General features: G+C 56.0%; 1 protein-coding gene across 3 annotated transcripts; it reads left to right on the plus strand.

Moving 5' to 3' along the window:
• The first annotated feature begins 151 nt into the window (after positions 1 to 151).
• On the plus strand, positions 152 to 15042 carry LOC140895388 (keratin, type II cytoskeletal 8). Of its 3 annotated transcripts, none has more exons than XM_073304934.2 (9): positions 152 to 528; positions 5880 to 6088; positions 6998 to 7058; positions 7493 to 7588; positions 7850 to 8014; positions 10865 to 10990; positions 11350 to 11570; positions 12192 to 12241; positions 13274 to 15042. In XM_073304934.2, exons 1-9 carry the CDS (start codon positions 250 to 252, stop codon positions 13435 to 13437), a joined length of 1371 nt encoding a protein of 456 aa, XP_073161035.1. In that variant the 5' UTR covers positions 152 to 249; the 3' UTR covers positions 13438 to 15042. The 3 variants fall into 3 exon arrangements, with proteins under 3 accessions (XP_073161035.1, XP_073161037.1, XP_073161036.1); XM_073304936.1 differs by having other exon boundaries at positions 13231 to 13364; XM_073304935.2 differs by lacking the exon at positions 13274 to 15042 and adding an exon at positions 12857 to 13208.
• The last annotated feature ends 684 nt before the right edge of the window (positions 15043 to 15726 follow it).

The raw sequence follows: 15726 nt of genomic DNA on the forward strand, positions 1-15726 counted from the left end.
AGGGGGGCCAATAGTCAGGAGCCCCCGGCGAGGGGGCTGGCGCTGTGCTAATGAAAGTGGGGACAGCGAGGGGCTGGGGGGGGGGGCGCAGGTGAGTCCGGGTGGGCGGGGCCATGCTAAGTGAGGGGGCGGGTCTCTGGTAATTGGGGGGCGGGGCGAGCGCGCCCCTACGTTTAGGCGCTGGCGGCGGCGGCGGGGCTCGAACTCCGGCCGCACCTCGCTCTGCGCGGCTCCCTCGCTCCCGGGGCCATGAGCAGCTACCCGCGCTCCCGGCCGATGGGCTTCAGCAGCCGCTCCCAGGGCTCGCTGCCCAGCCGCGGCTCCCCGTACCGGGCCGGCTCGGGCTTCCAGCCGGGGCTCCGCAGCTCCCCCAGCCTGAGCCGCCTCGGCCCCAGCGGCCTGTCCAGCTCCTTCCTGCTCGCCTCGCTGCCCAGCCTGGAGATCGACCCGGCGCTGCACCAGATCCGCAGCGAGGAGAAGGAGCAGATCAAGGGGCTCAACAACCAATTCGTCTCCTTCATCGACAAGGTGCGCCGGGGCGGGCGGGCGGGCAGCGGCGAGCCGAGGGACTGGGCGTGCGACGGCTCCTCCGGCGCCGCTCCCTTTCTGCGGGAGGACAGGGGCCGATTTACAAAGACCACCGTGAAAACGTACCCCCCGCCCTGTGCCTATGACCCCAGCGCCCCCTCGGACACACGCCTGCCATGCGCTGTCCTCCTCCCTGCAAAACACTTGCCCTTTCCCGGCTGATCGCCCGTGAAGCCCCCATGGCCGGAAAATACGGGGGTTGCAGCCGGTCGTTTCGGGTATGTCCTGTCTACACTGCATTGTAAACTCCGGTTCAGACTCCGTTTGAGCCCAATCCTCCCGCTCTGTCCACACGCACGCACAACTTTCAGCAAGCACTCAGGACCTGGGTCCCAGGACCCAGCCCTAGTGTGCAGTATGAAGAGTTAGCACAGGAGTTGTGAGACCCGGAGCCAGCACTTGTAAATCCGGTTTTACAGGGCAGTGTGGACGCTAACGCACAGCCTTGGGAGCACGGAGTCCAGGAGCACAGGTCTCCTAGGTCCCTGCTCACCGTGCCCTGTAGAGGTCTGAATTCCAGTCTCCAGCCAAGGGTGCATTTTTCATCTGTTGCTTCCCTACTGATTTGCTGGAGTTTTATGGACAAAAACAGTTATTGTTCAAGGCAAGGCACCTGGTGGCGGTGAAGTCGGGGGGAGGGAAGAGATTCTGGGGTAATTAGACTCCTCATAAATCCTTCTCCTTCGTCCCCTAGCCGGAGCGGATTGCTTTCCTCTAAACCTGTGTGCATTTATTAGACGTGCGCTTGTTCCAACGTAGTTACAGGAATTATGGGCGTAATCTGACAGCTCCCATTAACTCCAGTGGGCTCTGAGTCAGGTCCTAGAAAAATATTTTTGAAAAATTTAACAGTAATGGTCAGACACTGGAAATCCCAGTGAATCAGGAGCTGGCTGCACTGTTTGCCAGCCGCCTGCCACACCTCTACGCTCCGAGTAACCAGATTGGCTCTAAAACAGCAGGGAAGGGACCTCTGGCGTCCCTGGTGGGAAATATTTCTAATGTCCCCTGCGGTGGTGGTGTAGCCAGGTCGGTCCCCAGATATTAGAGGTGGGGAGGTCCTATCTTTTATTGGACCAATGTCTGTTGGTGAGCGAGACAAGCTTTCAAGTTTACCCAGATCAGAAGAAGAGCGTGGTGTAGCTCGAAAGCTTTTCTCGCTCACCAACAGAGGTTGGTCCAATGAAAGATCTCACCTCCCCCACCTTGTCTCTAATATTTCTAGTGGCAGAATCCCTTATCTGAGTTGCACCTAAAAAATGAAAACCCCTTCCCACGTAGGCACGGCCTGAGTGTGTGTTCTGTGTTGTAAAACACTTTTCCTTGGCTTTCCATATGCGCTTTGAGAGGCGTGACACCTCGAGCCACAACCGAAAGCTGCCAGGTTAGCCGGGTGGCCTAACAGATAAACTCCTTCATTTAAGTTCCTGCCTTTGCCAGACGCCTGGTGTGACTTTAGGTGATCGGCTCCACCTCTCTGTAGAACTTTGTCAAGGCCATTTACCGGCTGCTCAGGGGTGTGTGACGCTGAGCTCATGACAACACCCTGCAACCCTCAGGGGGATGGAGCTAGAGAGGTGCAAATGACAGCCCATCCAGTAGTTGGAACCACACAGACGGCCATCTGTACCTGTGCACGACCCTATGGGATTCTGCGTGGGCACAGCTGTCCCCCATGTGGGGCCTCTGCAGGATCACGGCCACTAGCGTTATTGTAGATGCAAATCAGCAAATGTGATGACAAACGAGAATCCCATCGAATCCACTCGCTGTCCTGGGGCTCTGTATTCAGGGCTGTGTTAACCTGGGACGTAACTGACTACTCCAGTCAGCAGAACTAAACATGACTGGGCAGATTCTGAGTTACTGACTCTTTAATATTGCTCTTGACCTTGACCTTTCCCTGGTCCAGCTGAGCGTCAGCTATGCAAACGCCATGATCCAAATGTTAATTCCAGGGCCCTCTGTTTGTTGTATTTGGATTTCCGGCTGGCTCTTGGATTCCTATGTTCCTCTTTATGCCACCCGGACACAGACACGCACCTGGACACACACACACACCCTTAAAGCTAACTCACAGGTTGGATCCACAGCCTCTGAGGTGACACCCTTGTTTTCCTAAAGATTCTTGAAACGAAGCTGTTCAAAGATAAACCACCCACGGGGAAGTTTGTGTTTCTTAATAATAGCATGAACTTCATCTGGCCACCTGCTGTCTCTGCTGCTCTGATGAATTTGAGACTTTTTTGCTGCTTCCTGGGGGATGAAGCTCGTGGAAGGGTTTTTAAAAGAATCTGTTCTGGTTTTTCACATTAGCAATTCAGGTACCGTGCGGCAGCAGCTTGTGAAATAGCAACATCACACAAGCCAAGAGTGAAAGCTGAGCCACTGGGAGGGGCTTTTCAGCGTCTGACCGTCAGACCATTTGAACACTCTGGCTTTTCTGTTTGATGCTTATTTCACTCCAATGGCTAGCAAACATGTTAGAGAAAGAAACTCGTTGTTAAAGAGTAACAACATCCCACAGATCTTCCAGCAAAACCAGGGAAGAGCAAATGTGACCTGCCCGATATTCCAAGGATCAAAAACAAGCCGGGGGGAGGAGGGGTCTTCTCAAAACAAAACAATAATTTTTGGGTCAGGCTTTCTTAATCCAAAATAAAGAAACCAAAGAGGCGCAAGCCTGGTTTGTCAGACCTCCTGTGCAGATCACCTGTGAGCTACCGTATGCCTCAGTGTAGCTTAAAAAATAAGGAAATTACCACTGGGTGCAAATAGGTAGTTTTGAGACCTGCTCAGCCTTGGGACTCTGCGACTCCTGTTCTCACCCAGCATCAATAATAAAACTCCCACTGACTCTCACGCTCTGGTTCATGTCAACCACTCCAAAGGGCTTGGTAGCAATGACCAGGCTGGCAGGGCACCTGACCCGAGCCGGGCACGAAAGGGGTGAGCCCATAGGTGCTGGAACTGCTGCACCCCCTGGCTTGAAGTGGCTTCCATGATAAGCCGGGTTTACAGTTTGGTTCAATGGCGCTCAGCACCCCCACGATACAAGTTGTTCCAGTGCCCCGGGGTGAGCTGTGGCTGGCTGTGACAAAGCCACAAGGAAGTTCTGTGGAGCAGAAGCTAACGCAGCCATTTGATCCCTTCGTGTGGCAGAGAACAAAAGACTCTTAATTCCCCTCTTATTCCGCAAGTTAAATGCAAATAAGAATTTCCGCAAGGCTGCTTCATTGTGAGCAAGCCCTGATCTTCTGAAACACACCCTGCTGGGGATGGGACGGCCCCGATGATGGGGTACAGAGTTTAAATCACCCCCAAATCCAGCCCGTGCCTGCAGGTCATTTCCATCTGGTAGCTGTGTGATGGCCCATATGAAATCTGTTGGTGGCGCTCAGTCCGGCTCTCGTCTGACAAGCAGCCACATCCCAGAGGCTATAGTAACAGAGCAAAGTGGTGGCTCCCATCCATAGAATAAATAGATCTGCAAATCCCTGCAGGAGCTGGAAACCCTACGAGGCTGTTTCCCGCCAGAGCGTGTGGAAGGTAGAAGGAGCCCCATCCGTGTCCATGCACTTGGTTTTGCCAGTAGCTTCGAGGTTTCCCTCCCCAAATCCTGCATCTTAGCAGGGGGTTAGACTAGATGACCCTTGTGGTCTCTTTGAACCCTCTGGATCTCTGGTTGGCCCGTTCTGTGCTGGTCTGTCCCTCCCACCCTGGCCTCTGTCTGCTGGACTGGTCATGACTACCTAGCAGCTGTTCCTTTTTTGGACACCGAAGGTTTCTGGATGCCACGCTCCCATCATTCCACTGTCAGTGCCGGATCCAGTGGGAGGAGCTGGGGGTGTCTGCCCAGTCCCTCAGGGACTGGGCATGTGTTGAGGCACAGACCCCCTGGAGCCTACAAACCGTCTCACAGGCCAAATGCCCTCCCAGCTGCACTGTGCCCAGGAGGGACCCGGATGTGGATTAGGTTCATTCTTGTCTGTGACCTAGAAGATGGACAAACCTTAGGGCTGCAAGGTGGAGACCTCATGCAGAGTCCTGTATCGCTCCCTCCCTTGGGACTGTCTTTCATTAACAGCCAGGCACCTGGTTGCTAGAGAGAGCTGCCTTTGTCGGTTGTTCCCTCTTATCCACAGGCAGATCACAGGTTTGTTCTGTGTTGGTACAGCACGATACTCCACGACTGGGCTGCTCCACGCTGCAGTAATCCAAATAATAATGACTTCCCTTGCATTCACCACTCGGACCCACTGGAATTGCATGCACCGGCTTGCAAGCTTCCTTAACGCTCTCTCGGAAAAGGAGACACTGCATCGCCCCCTTGTGGGGGAACTGGGATCTCTGGGGTTCGATCCCTTAGTAGCCAAAGGTGGCTGGCTAATGGGTAGAGCTGTCAAAAAGTTTTGACTGTTTTATGATACTTTTTTGTTCAGAATCAGAAGGAAAATTCAGAGGGGAAAAACGCTGCAAACCCCAAAACCGTGGCACGGTTTCAAATCGGCAACTTCGAAACCGAAAGCGTCGCCGTGTTTTGATCAAAACGGCCCGTCTGGAAGCATGGAAAGGGAGCGGTCTCACTTGGAAACGGGGATTTGAAACATGTTCTTGTTTCGATTCCTTCGCTTGATCTGCAAATAAAAACCCTTGTCAAAAATCGGCATTTCCCTGCAGGAAAAGTAGATTTTTGATAGAAACCACATTTTCCGATGGGAGAATTTGTTTTGGTTGCAAAACTTCAGCCAGCCCTGCTAACTGGCAACTGTCCTGTGTTCCTAGATTGACTGCCTTTCCACCTGCCAAATCTGTGCATGCAGCCAGCATGTGGTCCTGCCACACAGCTCATTTGTGGTGGTTTTCCAAATGTTCTGCTGCAGGAATGATCGTGTGGCCGTTCTCTGGCCTGGGTTAGACAGGAGGTCAGGCCAGATGCTCACAATGGTCCCTGCTGGCCTTGGAATCTAGGATGGGGAGGGGAAACCTGGGCCAAGGGGAAGCACTGACTCCTGTGGATCCGCCTGGGCAGGGGGGGCAGAACCAACCTGGGCCAGGATTCACACCTTTTAGGTTCCAGGGAGTGTGGGGATTTTACACCCGCTGCTTTGCCCATTGCAGCCACCCTCTCCTGTGCATCTCCCTGAGTGAACTGATCCTCGTGAGACATTTCTGAGGGACCTGCCCTGAGCCCGCAGCTGGGGATCGTCTCACTGCACAGTTACCCGCCTGGGCGACCCTGACGGGCTGAGCGAAGCGCAGGGCCCAGGACCGCTTGTTCTCTCCTCCAGGTCCGTAACCTCGAGCAGCAGAACAAAGTGCTGGAGACACAGCTGAAGCTGCTGAAGGACAAGGACCAGTACAAGTCCGAGCTGGGGCAGATCATGGCGCGCTCCAGCCAGTCCCTGAAGCGGCAGATCGAGACGCTGAGCCAGGACAAAGGGAAGCTGCGGGCGGAGCTGGACCACATGCAGGTGCTGGTGGAGGAGCTGAAGGGCAGGTACACGCATCCGGGAGCGGGTGTCCCCAGACGGCCGCGAGCGAGGCAGGGTGAGCTCCAGGAGGGAGGAAACCATGAAAGGTGGGGTGGGAACCTAGGAAAGGAAAGGCCCTGTCAGTGAGATCCATTGGACCCATCCCCCAGAACATTGGTGCTGGACAGGAAACAGCCCTGTTCTTGTGGGGCCGGGGTCTTGTCTTCTGTCCTGTCTGACCCCACAGCTGGTCTTGGCTGGGATCAGCCACCATCTGCCTCGGGAAGCCCCCAGGTCGTATTTATCCCACATACTCCTCCTCCACAGCACCTGATCTGCCCTTTCCCCTCCTCAGAACCCAGGGGGTCCGAGCCTAGAGCCTCCTTCCCAGGGAGGAGCCCAGAAATCAGGGGCCCAGCCCACAGGAGTCGTCCCCCAGTCCGGCATTCATTGACGCTTCTCCCCGAGGCCTCCCCGCTGCAGGGCAGAGACACCCCCCCGGCCCCAGATAAATTGTGGAGGATCCCAGCAATTTCTCCTCCTAAGCCCCCCCTCTCGAGAGACTCCATGTCTCCACCTCCCCGAGGCTGCTGTGCAGACTGGCTGGGGCTCTCCACGCTGGCTAGCGTGGCTGCTGAGCTATCGCCAGGAGGGGGCGCTAGTGAGCTGACTCAGGGCTCCTCTCCCAGGGCCTCCCCGGCCTCCCACACCCTGATCTCTGAGCATCCTCAGAGCCCCACAGCCAGGGGACATGAGCCACGCCCAGGATTCGAGCCCAGAGCCCGTTGCTTGTCAGCTGGGCCTTGCTGCTCTCTGGCTTGGAGTCCGAGCATCCATCCCCATACTCCCATGGGACGGGGTCCCGGCTCGCTACGTTAAGGCCCCGTGGATGCTGCTGCACCGCCCGACTCCCTGCATGTCCCCTCTCTCCCCAGGTACGAGGATGAGATCAACCGGCGGAACCAACTGGAGAATGAATTCGTTGTGACGAAGGAGGTGAGAAACCTCCACCTTTCCTCCCGGGGACATCTCTGCCCAGCCAGTCCCTGCTTTACCCATACAGCCCAGCAGGGCACGCCCTGCCCCCTGGGGTCCAGCTCCCCTCCCAGACAAGGGCACATGCCAAAGCAGGATCAGATGGAGAAGACTGGAGGGGACCTTCATCTTCCACTGGGAGAGGCACCAGAGATGGATGGAAGGGATCTGGGCTGAAGATCCACAGGGCATTTCAGGGAGGGGAGGGGGGGAGAACCCAGGTGTCCTGGCCAACATCCCCCTCACCCACTTGGTCCACAAAGCAGAAGGGCTGCAGTGGCTGGCTGCCCAGTCCCCACACTGCAGGGATCTGTCCCCGGGGTGCACTGGGGCCTGACAGGAGCTCCTCTGCCCCACACGGAGGTGCCCTGACCGCGTCTCTCCTGTGCCTGCAGGATCTCGACAACCTGTATCTTCAGAAGGTGGAGATCGAATCGAAGCTGGAGAGTATCACGGACGAAATCAACTACCTCAAGCAGCTGTATGACGAGGTGGGTGCCGGCCCATGGGCCTCTGCTGAGTCTGTTGCACAGGAAACAATGTGGGGAGACAGATGCGGTCTGGGGCGGGGGTGGGGGGGCGGCCGGTTGCAATCAGGATCCAGAGGCTCTGTTTGCAGGGGGTCCCTCCTGGGGAGCGTTGGGGTGCTGCTGGCTGGGGGAGCCCATTTAAAATGCAGCCAGAGAGAGCAGAATCCAGATTCCTATCTTAATTCCTGCCCTCCCTCCCCCCGAATTGCTTCCATCCCCCAGGAGATCCGGGAGCTGCAGTCCCAGATCCAGAACACGCAGGTGACGGTGGAGATGGATAACAGCCGGGAGCTGGAGATGAAGCAGATCATAGACGAGGTGAAGGCCCAGTACCAGGCCATGGCAGCCAAGAGCCGCGAGGAGGCCGAACAGTGGTACAAGCACAAGGTGAGCGGCGCTCCTCCCCTGCCGTGCATGCCCCATGCCCGCTGAGCTGTGAGCATGCCTGACCGCGCTTCCTCATTCTCGCACGCCGCTCGCACCTCAGGCGCTCATAGGTGTGTCCCCACGTGGGCCAGCTTTCCTTCTGCACTTGCCTGTTCCCCACGCGTTCAGAGGCTCGCCTGAATGTCCAGGAATCATAGAATCATAGAATATCAGGGTTGAAAGGGACCTCAGGAGGTCATCTAGTCCAACCCCCTGCTCAAAGCAGGACCGATCCCTGACTAAATCATCCCAGCCAGGGCTTTGTCAAGCCTGACCTTAAAAACTTCTAAGGAAGGAGATTCTACCACCTCCCTAGGTAACGCATTCCAGTGTTTCACCACCCTCCTAGTGAAAATTTTTTTCCTAATATCCAACCTAAACCTCCCCCACTGCAACTTGAGACCATTACTCCTTGTCCTGTCCTCTTCTACCAGTGAGAATAATCTAGATCCATCCTCTTTGGAACCACCTCTCAGGTAGTTGAAAGCAGCTATCAAATCCCCCCTCATTCTTCTCTTCTGCAGACTAAACAATCCCAGTTCCCTCAGCCTCTCCTCATAAGTCATGTGTTCCAGACCCCTAATAATTTTTGTTGCCCTTCGCTAGACTCTCTCCAATTTATCCACATCCTTCTTGTAGTGTGGGGCCCAAAACTGGACACAGTACTCCAGATGAGGCCTCACCAATGTCGAATAGAGGAGAACGATCACGTCCCTCGATCTGCTCGCTATGCCCCTACTTATACATCCCAAAATGCTATTGGCCTTCTTGGCAACAAGGGCATACTGTTGACCCATATCCAGCTTCTCGTCCGCTGTCACCCCTAGGTCCTTTTCCGCAAAACTGCTGCCGAGCCATTCGGTCCCTAGTCTGTAGCGGTGCATTTGGGTTCTTCCGTCCTAAGTGCAGGACCCTGCACTTATCCTTATTGAACCTCATCAGATTCCTTTTGGCCCAATCCTCCAATTTGTCTAGGTCCCTCTGTATCCTATCCCTGCCCTCCAGCGTATCTACCACTCCTCCCAGTTTAGTATCATCCGCAAATTTGCTGAGAGTGCAATCCACACCATCCTCCAGATCATTTATGAAGATATTGAACAAAACCGGCCCCAGGACCGACCCTTGGGGCACTCCACTTGATACCGGCTGCCAACTAAACATGGAGCCATTGATCACTACCCGTTGAGCCCGACAATCTAGCCAACTTTCTACCCACCTTTATAGTGCATTCGTCCAGCCCATACTCCTTTAACTTGCTGACAAGAATACTGTAGGAGACCGTGTCAAAAGCTTTGCTAAAGTCAAGAAACAATACATCCACTGCTTTCCCTTCATCCACAGAACCAGTAATCTCATCATAGAAGGCGATTAGATTAGTCAGGCATGACCTTCCCTTGGTGAATCCATGCTGGCTGTTCCTGATCACTTTCCTCTCGTGTAAGTGCTTCAGGATTGATTCTTTGAGGACCTGCTCCATGATTTTTCCGGGGACTGAAGTGAGGCTGACTGGCCTGTAGTTCCCAGGATCCTCCTTCTTCCCTTTTTTAAAGATTGGCCCTACATTAGCCTTTTGCCAGTCATTCACGACTTCCCCCGTTCGCCACGAGTTTTCAAAGATATTGGCCAATGGCTCTGCAATCACAGCCACCAACTCCTTTAGCACTCTCAGATGCAACTCGTCCGGCCCCACGGACTTGCACGTCCAGCTTTTCTAAATAGTCCCTAACCACCTCTATCTCCACAGAGGGCTGGCCATCTCTTCCGCATTTTGTGATGCCCAGCGCAGCAGTCTGGGAGCTGACCTTGTTAGTGAAAACAGAGGCAAAAAAAGCATTGAGTACATTAGCTTTTTCCACATCCTCTGTCACTAGGTTTGCCTAACTCACTAGGTTAGGAGTTTGGCTGGATCAGCTGGTCGGAGGCAGTCACTGGAGGGTGGGGGGAGGGAGACTTGCACAAGTCCACGTGCATGGTGAGCTTGCTGATTGCGAGAGTGAACATGGACCCTGTGAGTGCACAAGCAAACTCTGTGCATGCACCTCTGGGCTTGCAGACAGGCCCATGGCTTTCTCCAGCTGTGGATCCCAAAGTGTACATGGAAGAATGAGCACTGAGACCCACTCCCCACAGGGACCAGTGAACCCCCCATCCTCCAGGTCAGAGGCAAATTACAGTTTCCGCTGGGGAGCGGGCTTGGCGCACGGGGGCTTCCCCCACTGCCCACAGGAGCACCGGGTGGGTGGGTAGACTGGGTCGGGGTGCAGGGGTGCCCATTTTTGGGGGGCTTCTGGGCAGGGGCCCCATTGGCCCAGTGGCTAATCCGCCACTGCCCCGGGTGTGCAAGCTGGGCACAGGAAGCAGCAGCCACATGGAGAGAGATGGGACGCAAGTGCCGACTCGTCAGCAGGGACTGATCCTGCCAGTGGCCCCCAGCGGAGACTCGTGTGTCCTTCAGGTAGCGACAGCTTCTAGCAGGAGCTGCAGGTTGTGGGTTCACATCCCCCCACCAGGGGCTGGGCTGCTCCCATCATCTCCCTGGTGGAGCAGGACCCTGGCTGGGCCCTGGTCACAAAGCTGGGGATAAACGTCCCAGCCCCATGCAATGGACAAGCTCCCAGGGGAAGGGGCAGGAGCCCTGGAGAACAGCCCATAGGGAGCAGCCCTGCGCTGGGCCTGGTGAATGGGATCTAATGAGTTTGTCCCAGCTCTGCTCTCTTGGACTCCCTGCCAGTGCCTCTCTAGGGCAGGTGAGGGGCTCTGGGAGCAAGACGACTGAGGGGAGGCCTTGGCAACACCTCCCTCTCCCCCCAGGTTGACGACATGGCGACCCAGGCCCGGAAGCACAACGACGAGATGAAAAGCATCAAGGATGAGATCGCGGAGCTGAGCCGCTACGCCCAGAGGATCAATGCTGACATCGAGGCCCTGAAGAACCAGGTGAGCCCCACCTAGTGCTGCCTGCCTCTCGGACAGGGGGGCTCGGTGTGGGGCAGGGTCATGCTCCTTTTCCAGGGAGCCCCTCCTGCAACTCGGCCCGCTCCGGCCGGCTTCTCTGCTGAGGCCAGACACTGCCAGGGTGGGGAGCTGGGTTCTCTTCCCCCCCCCACCACTGGGGGAAAGTCCCAGTGACCCCCTGCCGTGGTTCCCAAGGCTGCTTCTGGGGAGGGCGATGGGGCCGGGTGAAAAGGATTCTGGGGAAGCAATGGCAGGCGGCTCGGTGCAATCGCCCCCTCCCTTCGACGGGCAGCCCAGAACGCCGCCCCCCAAGGTGACCTTGTTTCTGCCCCCGGCGCTAGCGAGCCAACCTGGAGAGCGCCATGGTGCTGGCAGAGGAGCAGGGCGAGCAGGCCGGGCGCAGCGCCAAGGCCACGGTGCAGGAGCTGGAGGACGTGCTGAAGGGGGCCAAGCAGGACATGGCGCGCAAGGTGCGTGAGTACCAGCAGCTGATGAATATCAAGCTGGCCCTGGACATGGAGATCGCCACCTACCGCAAGCTTCTGGAGGGCGAGGAGAACCGGTGAGCGCTCCCCAGGGGCGGGGCGGGGGGGACCCGGCTTGGGTTCCCTGGGCAGCTTGCCAAACCCCTGTTTGCCTACGGCTGGGCATGGCTGGCCCAGGGCTGGGATAGCTAGGGGGGGCTGCGGGTCGGGATTGAGGGGCACCCGCACAGCTGTGGGGGGGACAGACCCAGGGCTGGAATCATGGGGTGCGTTGGTAGAAGCCACCCGGGGCTCTGGCAAACCCTCCGCTGGAAGAGGCTAGCGGGAGGCTGGCTGGACAGGCTGCAGCAAGGGGGGGCTCTGTGCTGGGGCAGGGGATGCATTCATCCTCCGGTTTGGTTACTAAGCTAGAGACAGTGTGACCTAATGGGCTGAACTACCGGCCATGTGGGACCCTGGGCAAGTCAGACTGGCCTCCCTGCCCCGTCTTCCCCCACCTCGCTAGTCCCATGAGTGAGCCACCCGGCTGCCTACGTGCGCTTCTCACCCCTCTGCGTGGCAAGGGTCCATTGAGCCAGCAAAGGCAGGGGCAGGTCTCTGCCAGGTCTACGGTGGGCGAGAACCCGCCCCGCCCCTCCTGCCACACCTGTAACATGCTCCTTTTGACGGCGCTCCTGTGACTGATATCTCTCTCCCAGGATGATCAGTCAAGGCCCGAACCTGCATTTCAGCACCATGGACAAACGGGGTGAGTCTCTTCCCTCGGTGCTCAGTGTGTCCGGCCTCCCACCTGGCTGGAGCAGTCAGACCCACTTCCCAAGCAGGGCCCTCTGGTGTGTGTGGCCAGGCTCTCTGCCTCCTAGCTGCCCACCTGTGCACTACCCATAGAGGAGTGGGGTCCCAGACAGCACCCCCATTGCCCGTGTGGGTTAGATCGTGGGCGATGGAATAGTGCCCCAGGGCCCAGGCTCAGCAATCAGGAACATCTACACTGGCTCCGTCTCCTAGACCTTGGGGAGCCAGTGACGCTGCTCCAGGGACCATGGGGGAACTGGGGGGAACTGGGCCCAGTGTCTTGTGCAATTGGGGGGATGTGGCTGTGACGCCCAGCGGGATCGCTGGGGTCCCAGTTCGGCCTCAGGGCAGGCGTCTCCAAAATGTGACAAATTCGGCACAGACAGCGGGGCCCTCGGGTCGCTGCAGCTTAGATCCATGTGGGCAGGGCCTGATGTCTTTGAACAGGCCAGTGCCCAAGTCCCCTGCAGCTGAGAATGGGGGTGGAAAGCACCAGCCGCTGTCCCGTCAGTTAGGAGCTGGCAGGGGGGGAATTTTTCATAGGTGCTGAGGTGCCTGATCTCCCTAGCTGAGACTCAGGAGAGGGCTGTCTCCGGGACCAGCCACTCGACAGAAGTGATGAGACACGAAAAGCCTGATCCAGTGAGGCTACTTCCTTTGCCCAGGCTCTGGGTCTGCCCCTGAGCCGGTGTTCCAAGCCCATCAAGCGCACCGGGGTATCTCTGTATGAAAATATATGTAAATCACAGACCTAATGCAAATTAGCCGTTGTCAGTCTGCACAAAGGCAGGAACATGCTCCACCCGTCGATTTGCATGCATAAATCCTTGCCTCGGATTGGCCAGTCAATCCCAGCTTGCCCACCTCTCATTTGCTTAATCGCTTTGGGAACCAATCAAGAGCCTCTTTGTAAAACCGACCCCTCTCTGATTTCTCGATTAGAGTTCTAAACCACCCCCAACCCCTTCCTGACTTGCTTACGCAGCTGGACTCTTGTCTCCCCGAGTGGCACTCCCCTCTCCGGGCAGGGCTGCCACGCCGCCGGGGCCCGAGCCAGCCTCCTCACCCAAGAGGCCGATCCTGATCAAGACCGTCGAGACCAAGGATGGGAAGGTGCTCTCGGAGTCCAGCCACTTCTCAGAAAACTAGCCCAGCCACGAATCTGTGGAGCTGGATTTAAACCTGTGTAATGTCATGACTGGAAGTGCTTGCAGCCCAATTCTGCCCTGGGTTACAATGAAGTCACTGAGGGCAGAATTGGGCCAGGAGATTGTAAGCTCCATGGACAGGGACCTGTTCTAATGATGCATTTGCAAAGCGTTCTGCACCTCTACGGTGCTAGGGAACCCACAGAGCTGTCAGCGTTTGCCGGCAGGCTCCGGGGTTTTCTGACTAACACCTTGACCTCGTTAGCAGGGAAAACAAGAGTTAAATGGGTGCTGGTTTGCTGAGCAGCTGCCTGTTAACCCACTTAATATAAGGGAGGTGGGAACAGCTGGGGGTGGGAATTGGGACAGGCATGACTCTGTCCTAATGAATCCGACTTAGGAAGTAGACTAGCTCTGAGCTAATACTGCAGATCCTAGGACGGGTTGGATGTTTCCTTTTGAGATTTTTATCCTGCTGGGGCCAAGAGGGCAAATTCTGCAACTGCCAGGGCTGGGCAAGCAGCAGCCCCTTTTCCTTCAAATAAGAAATAACTCTGGGATAGGCTGGCTTCTCTGGCGCTCATTGGAATATGCATTCCGTATTATTACTGCATTGAAACCTGGCTCAAGGGATGGGCAAAAATGGCTTGCAAGGGGCCAGATGCGGCAGGGATGGGCGTGCGAAGGGAAGCGGAGCTGAACAGAGTAACTGGGGTGGCCTAGTAAATATGACACACGCTGTCCAGGAGGGCATATGCTAGAGCAGTGGCTCTCCAGCAGGGGTCTGGGGGGCCCCGAGCAGGTTTCGGGGGGGTTTCCAAGCAGGACTGGCATTAGACTTGCTGGGCCCAGAGGAGAAAGCTGAAACTGCACCACCTGGGTCTGAAGCCTGGGCCCTGAGTCCTGCCACCCACAGCTGAAACCAAAGCCCGTAGCATGGAGCATCCGGCAATTGCCCTGTTTGCCACCCCCTAACGCCAGCCCTGGCTTTTATATGCAGAAACCCAGTTGTTGGGGTGCAGGGGGCCATGGAGTTTTTATAGCATGTTGTGGGGGGGCTCAGAAAGAAAAATGTCGAGAACCACTGGGCTAGAGTAATCTCTTCGGCTAGGTCTCCTGCATGGGTTTTATTGTTCAGGTCGTTGCTCTGTCACTAATTTCGACAAATCACTGCTTTTCTCTGTATGTCAATTCCCTGTGTGTCCCAGGGGTGCGGTGCGGGGAGGAGCTCGCTCACCCAGCTGGGGGGTGTCACCGAATATCCCTGCCCCGGGGAGTTTACACTTTTCGTCAGGTACGCCTGATACTTTGCACACTTTAATATTCTCCATGTCTCTCGACCATCGCCCTGCTCATGTGTGTCTGTGTAATTTTGGCCCCGGTGCTCCTGGGGGGCTCAGCTCCCTGGAAGGAAGGGGGCTGTTAAAGAGGCATTTGTAACCATTTGTGTTCCATAGTGTATCTCTGTCAATGGCCAGCCGCCCAGTGGGGCGTTATGCAGCCAGGATTCCCTGTGCTAGCCAGCCTCTCCTCTTGAGTGAGCCTAAATAAGAGGAGAACGAAACGGCTGAAAAGAGACCAGAATAAAAATGCTCTTTGCCCCGTTTCTGCCTTTAGTCATTGCTCAGGAATGTCTGTACGAAGAGGGCAGCGGGTGGGAATTCCTGCCTTTTCACTCTTCCTTACCCGCAGTTCACCTGCTTCCCGTCAGTCCAGGGGACCCCTAGTGAACCGCATCCCTGCAAACATGCGGCCAGCCAGCCAGCAGCTGTGAATTGTCAGTGTGTACCCAAAACTCAGGATCCTTGCTGGCTTGGGGCATCTTCCTCCAGCAGCAGGCAGTTATGATTGTTGAGACCAGCCACTAGAGGAGAGAGGACCAAACCCACCCACCCACTCAGTGTTAGGCACAATATTACCCCGGAAGGATTTGCAACACCTGTGTGGACTGCAGAGGCTGGGGATGTGTAGGGACCTTGGAACTGAAGGGTATAATGGAAATCAGTGTAGCCAACTCCTGTGATTTTTTTTTTTTTAGTGCAAATTCTGTGATTTTTCAGGTTTTCTTAAAGACCACAAATGCTGGAATCATGTTATTACCCTGAACATCTCAGCTCTCATTTAAAAAAAAAAAATTTTTTTTAGCCTTCCTGGTTCCAGAGAAAAGCTTGCAAATGGTCTAACACTAAAGCCAAATACAAAAAAAAACCCTGCAACATTTATTTTTCTTTAAAATCTCAGTTTTTCAGCCTGCCTCATGAGTTTTGAACACAGGGGATTGGCCGTACTG

Source organism: Lepidochelys kempii, chromosome 11 (assembly GCF_965140285.1).
Source record: "Lepidochelys kempii isolate rLepKem1 chromosome 11, rLepKem1.hap1, whole genome shotgun sequence".
Lineage (NCBI taxonomy): Eukaryota > Metazoa > Chordata > Testudines > Cheloniidae > Lepidochelys > Lepidochelys kempii.

Coding starts and splice junctions, on each gene's coding strand:
- LOC140895388 (XM_073304934.2), top strand. CDS start 250: ATGAGCAGCTACCCGCGCTCCCGGCCGATGGGCTTCAGCAGCCGCTCC. Junction 7,059..7,492: donor AATTCGTTGTGACGAAGGAG/GTGAGAAACCTC, acceptor CTGTGCCTGCAG/GATCTCGACAACCTGTATCT. Junction 7,589..7,849: donor TCAAGCAGCTGTATGACGAG/GTGGGTGCCGGC, acceptor TCCATCCCCCAG/GAGATCCGGGAGCTGCAGTC.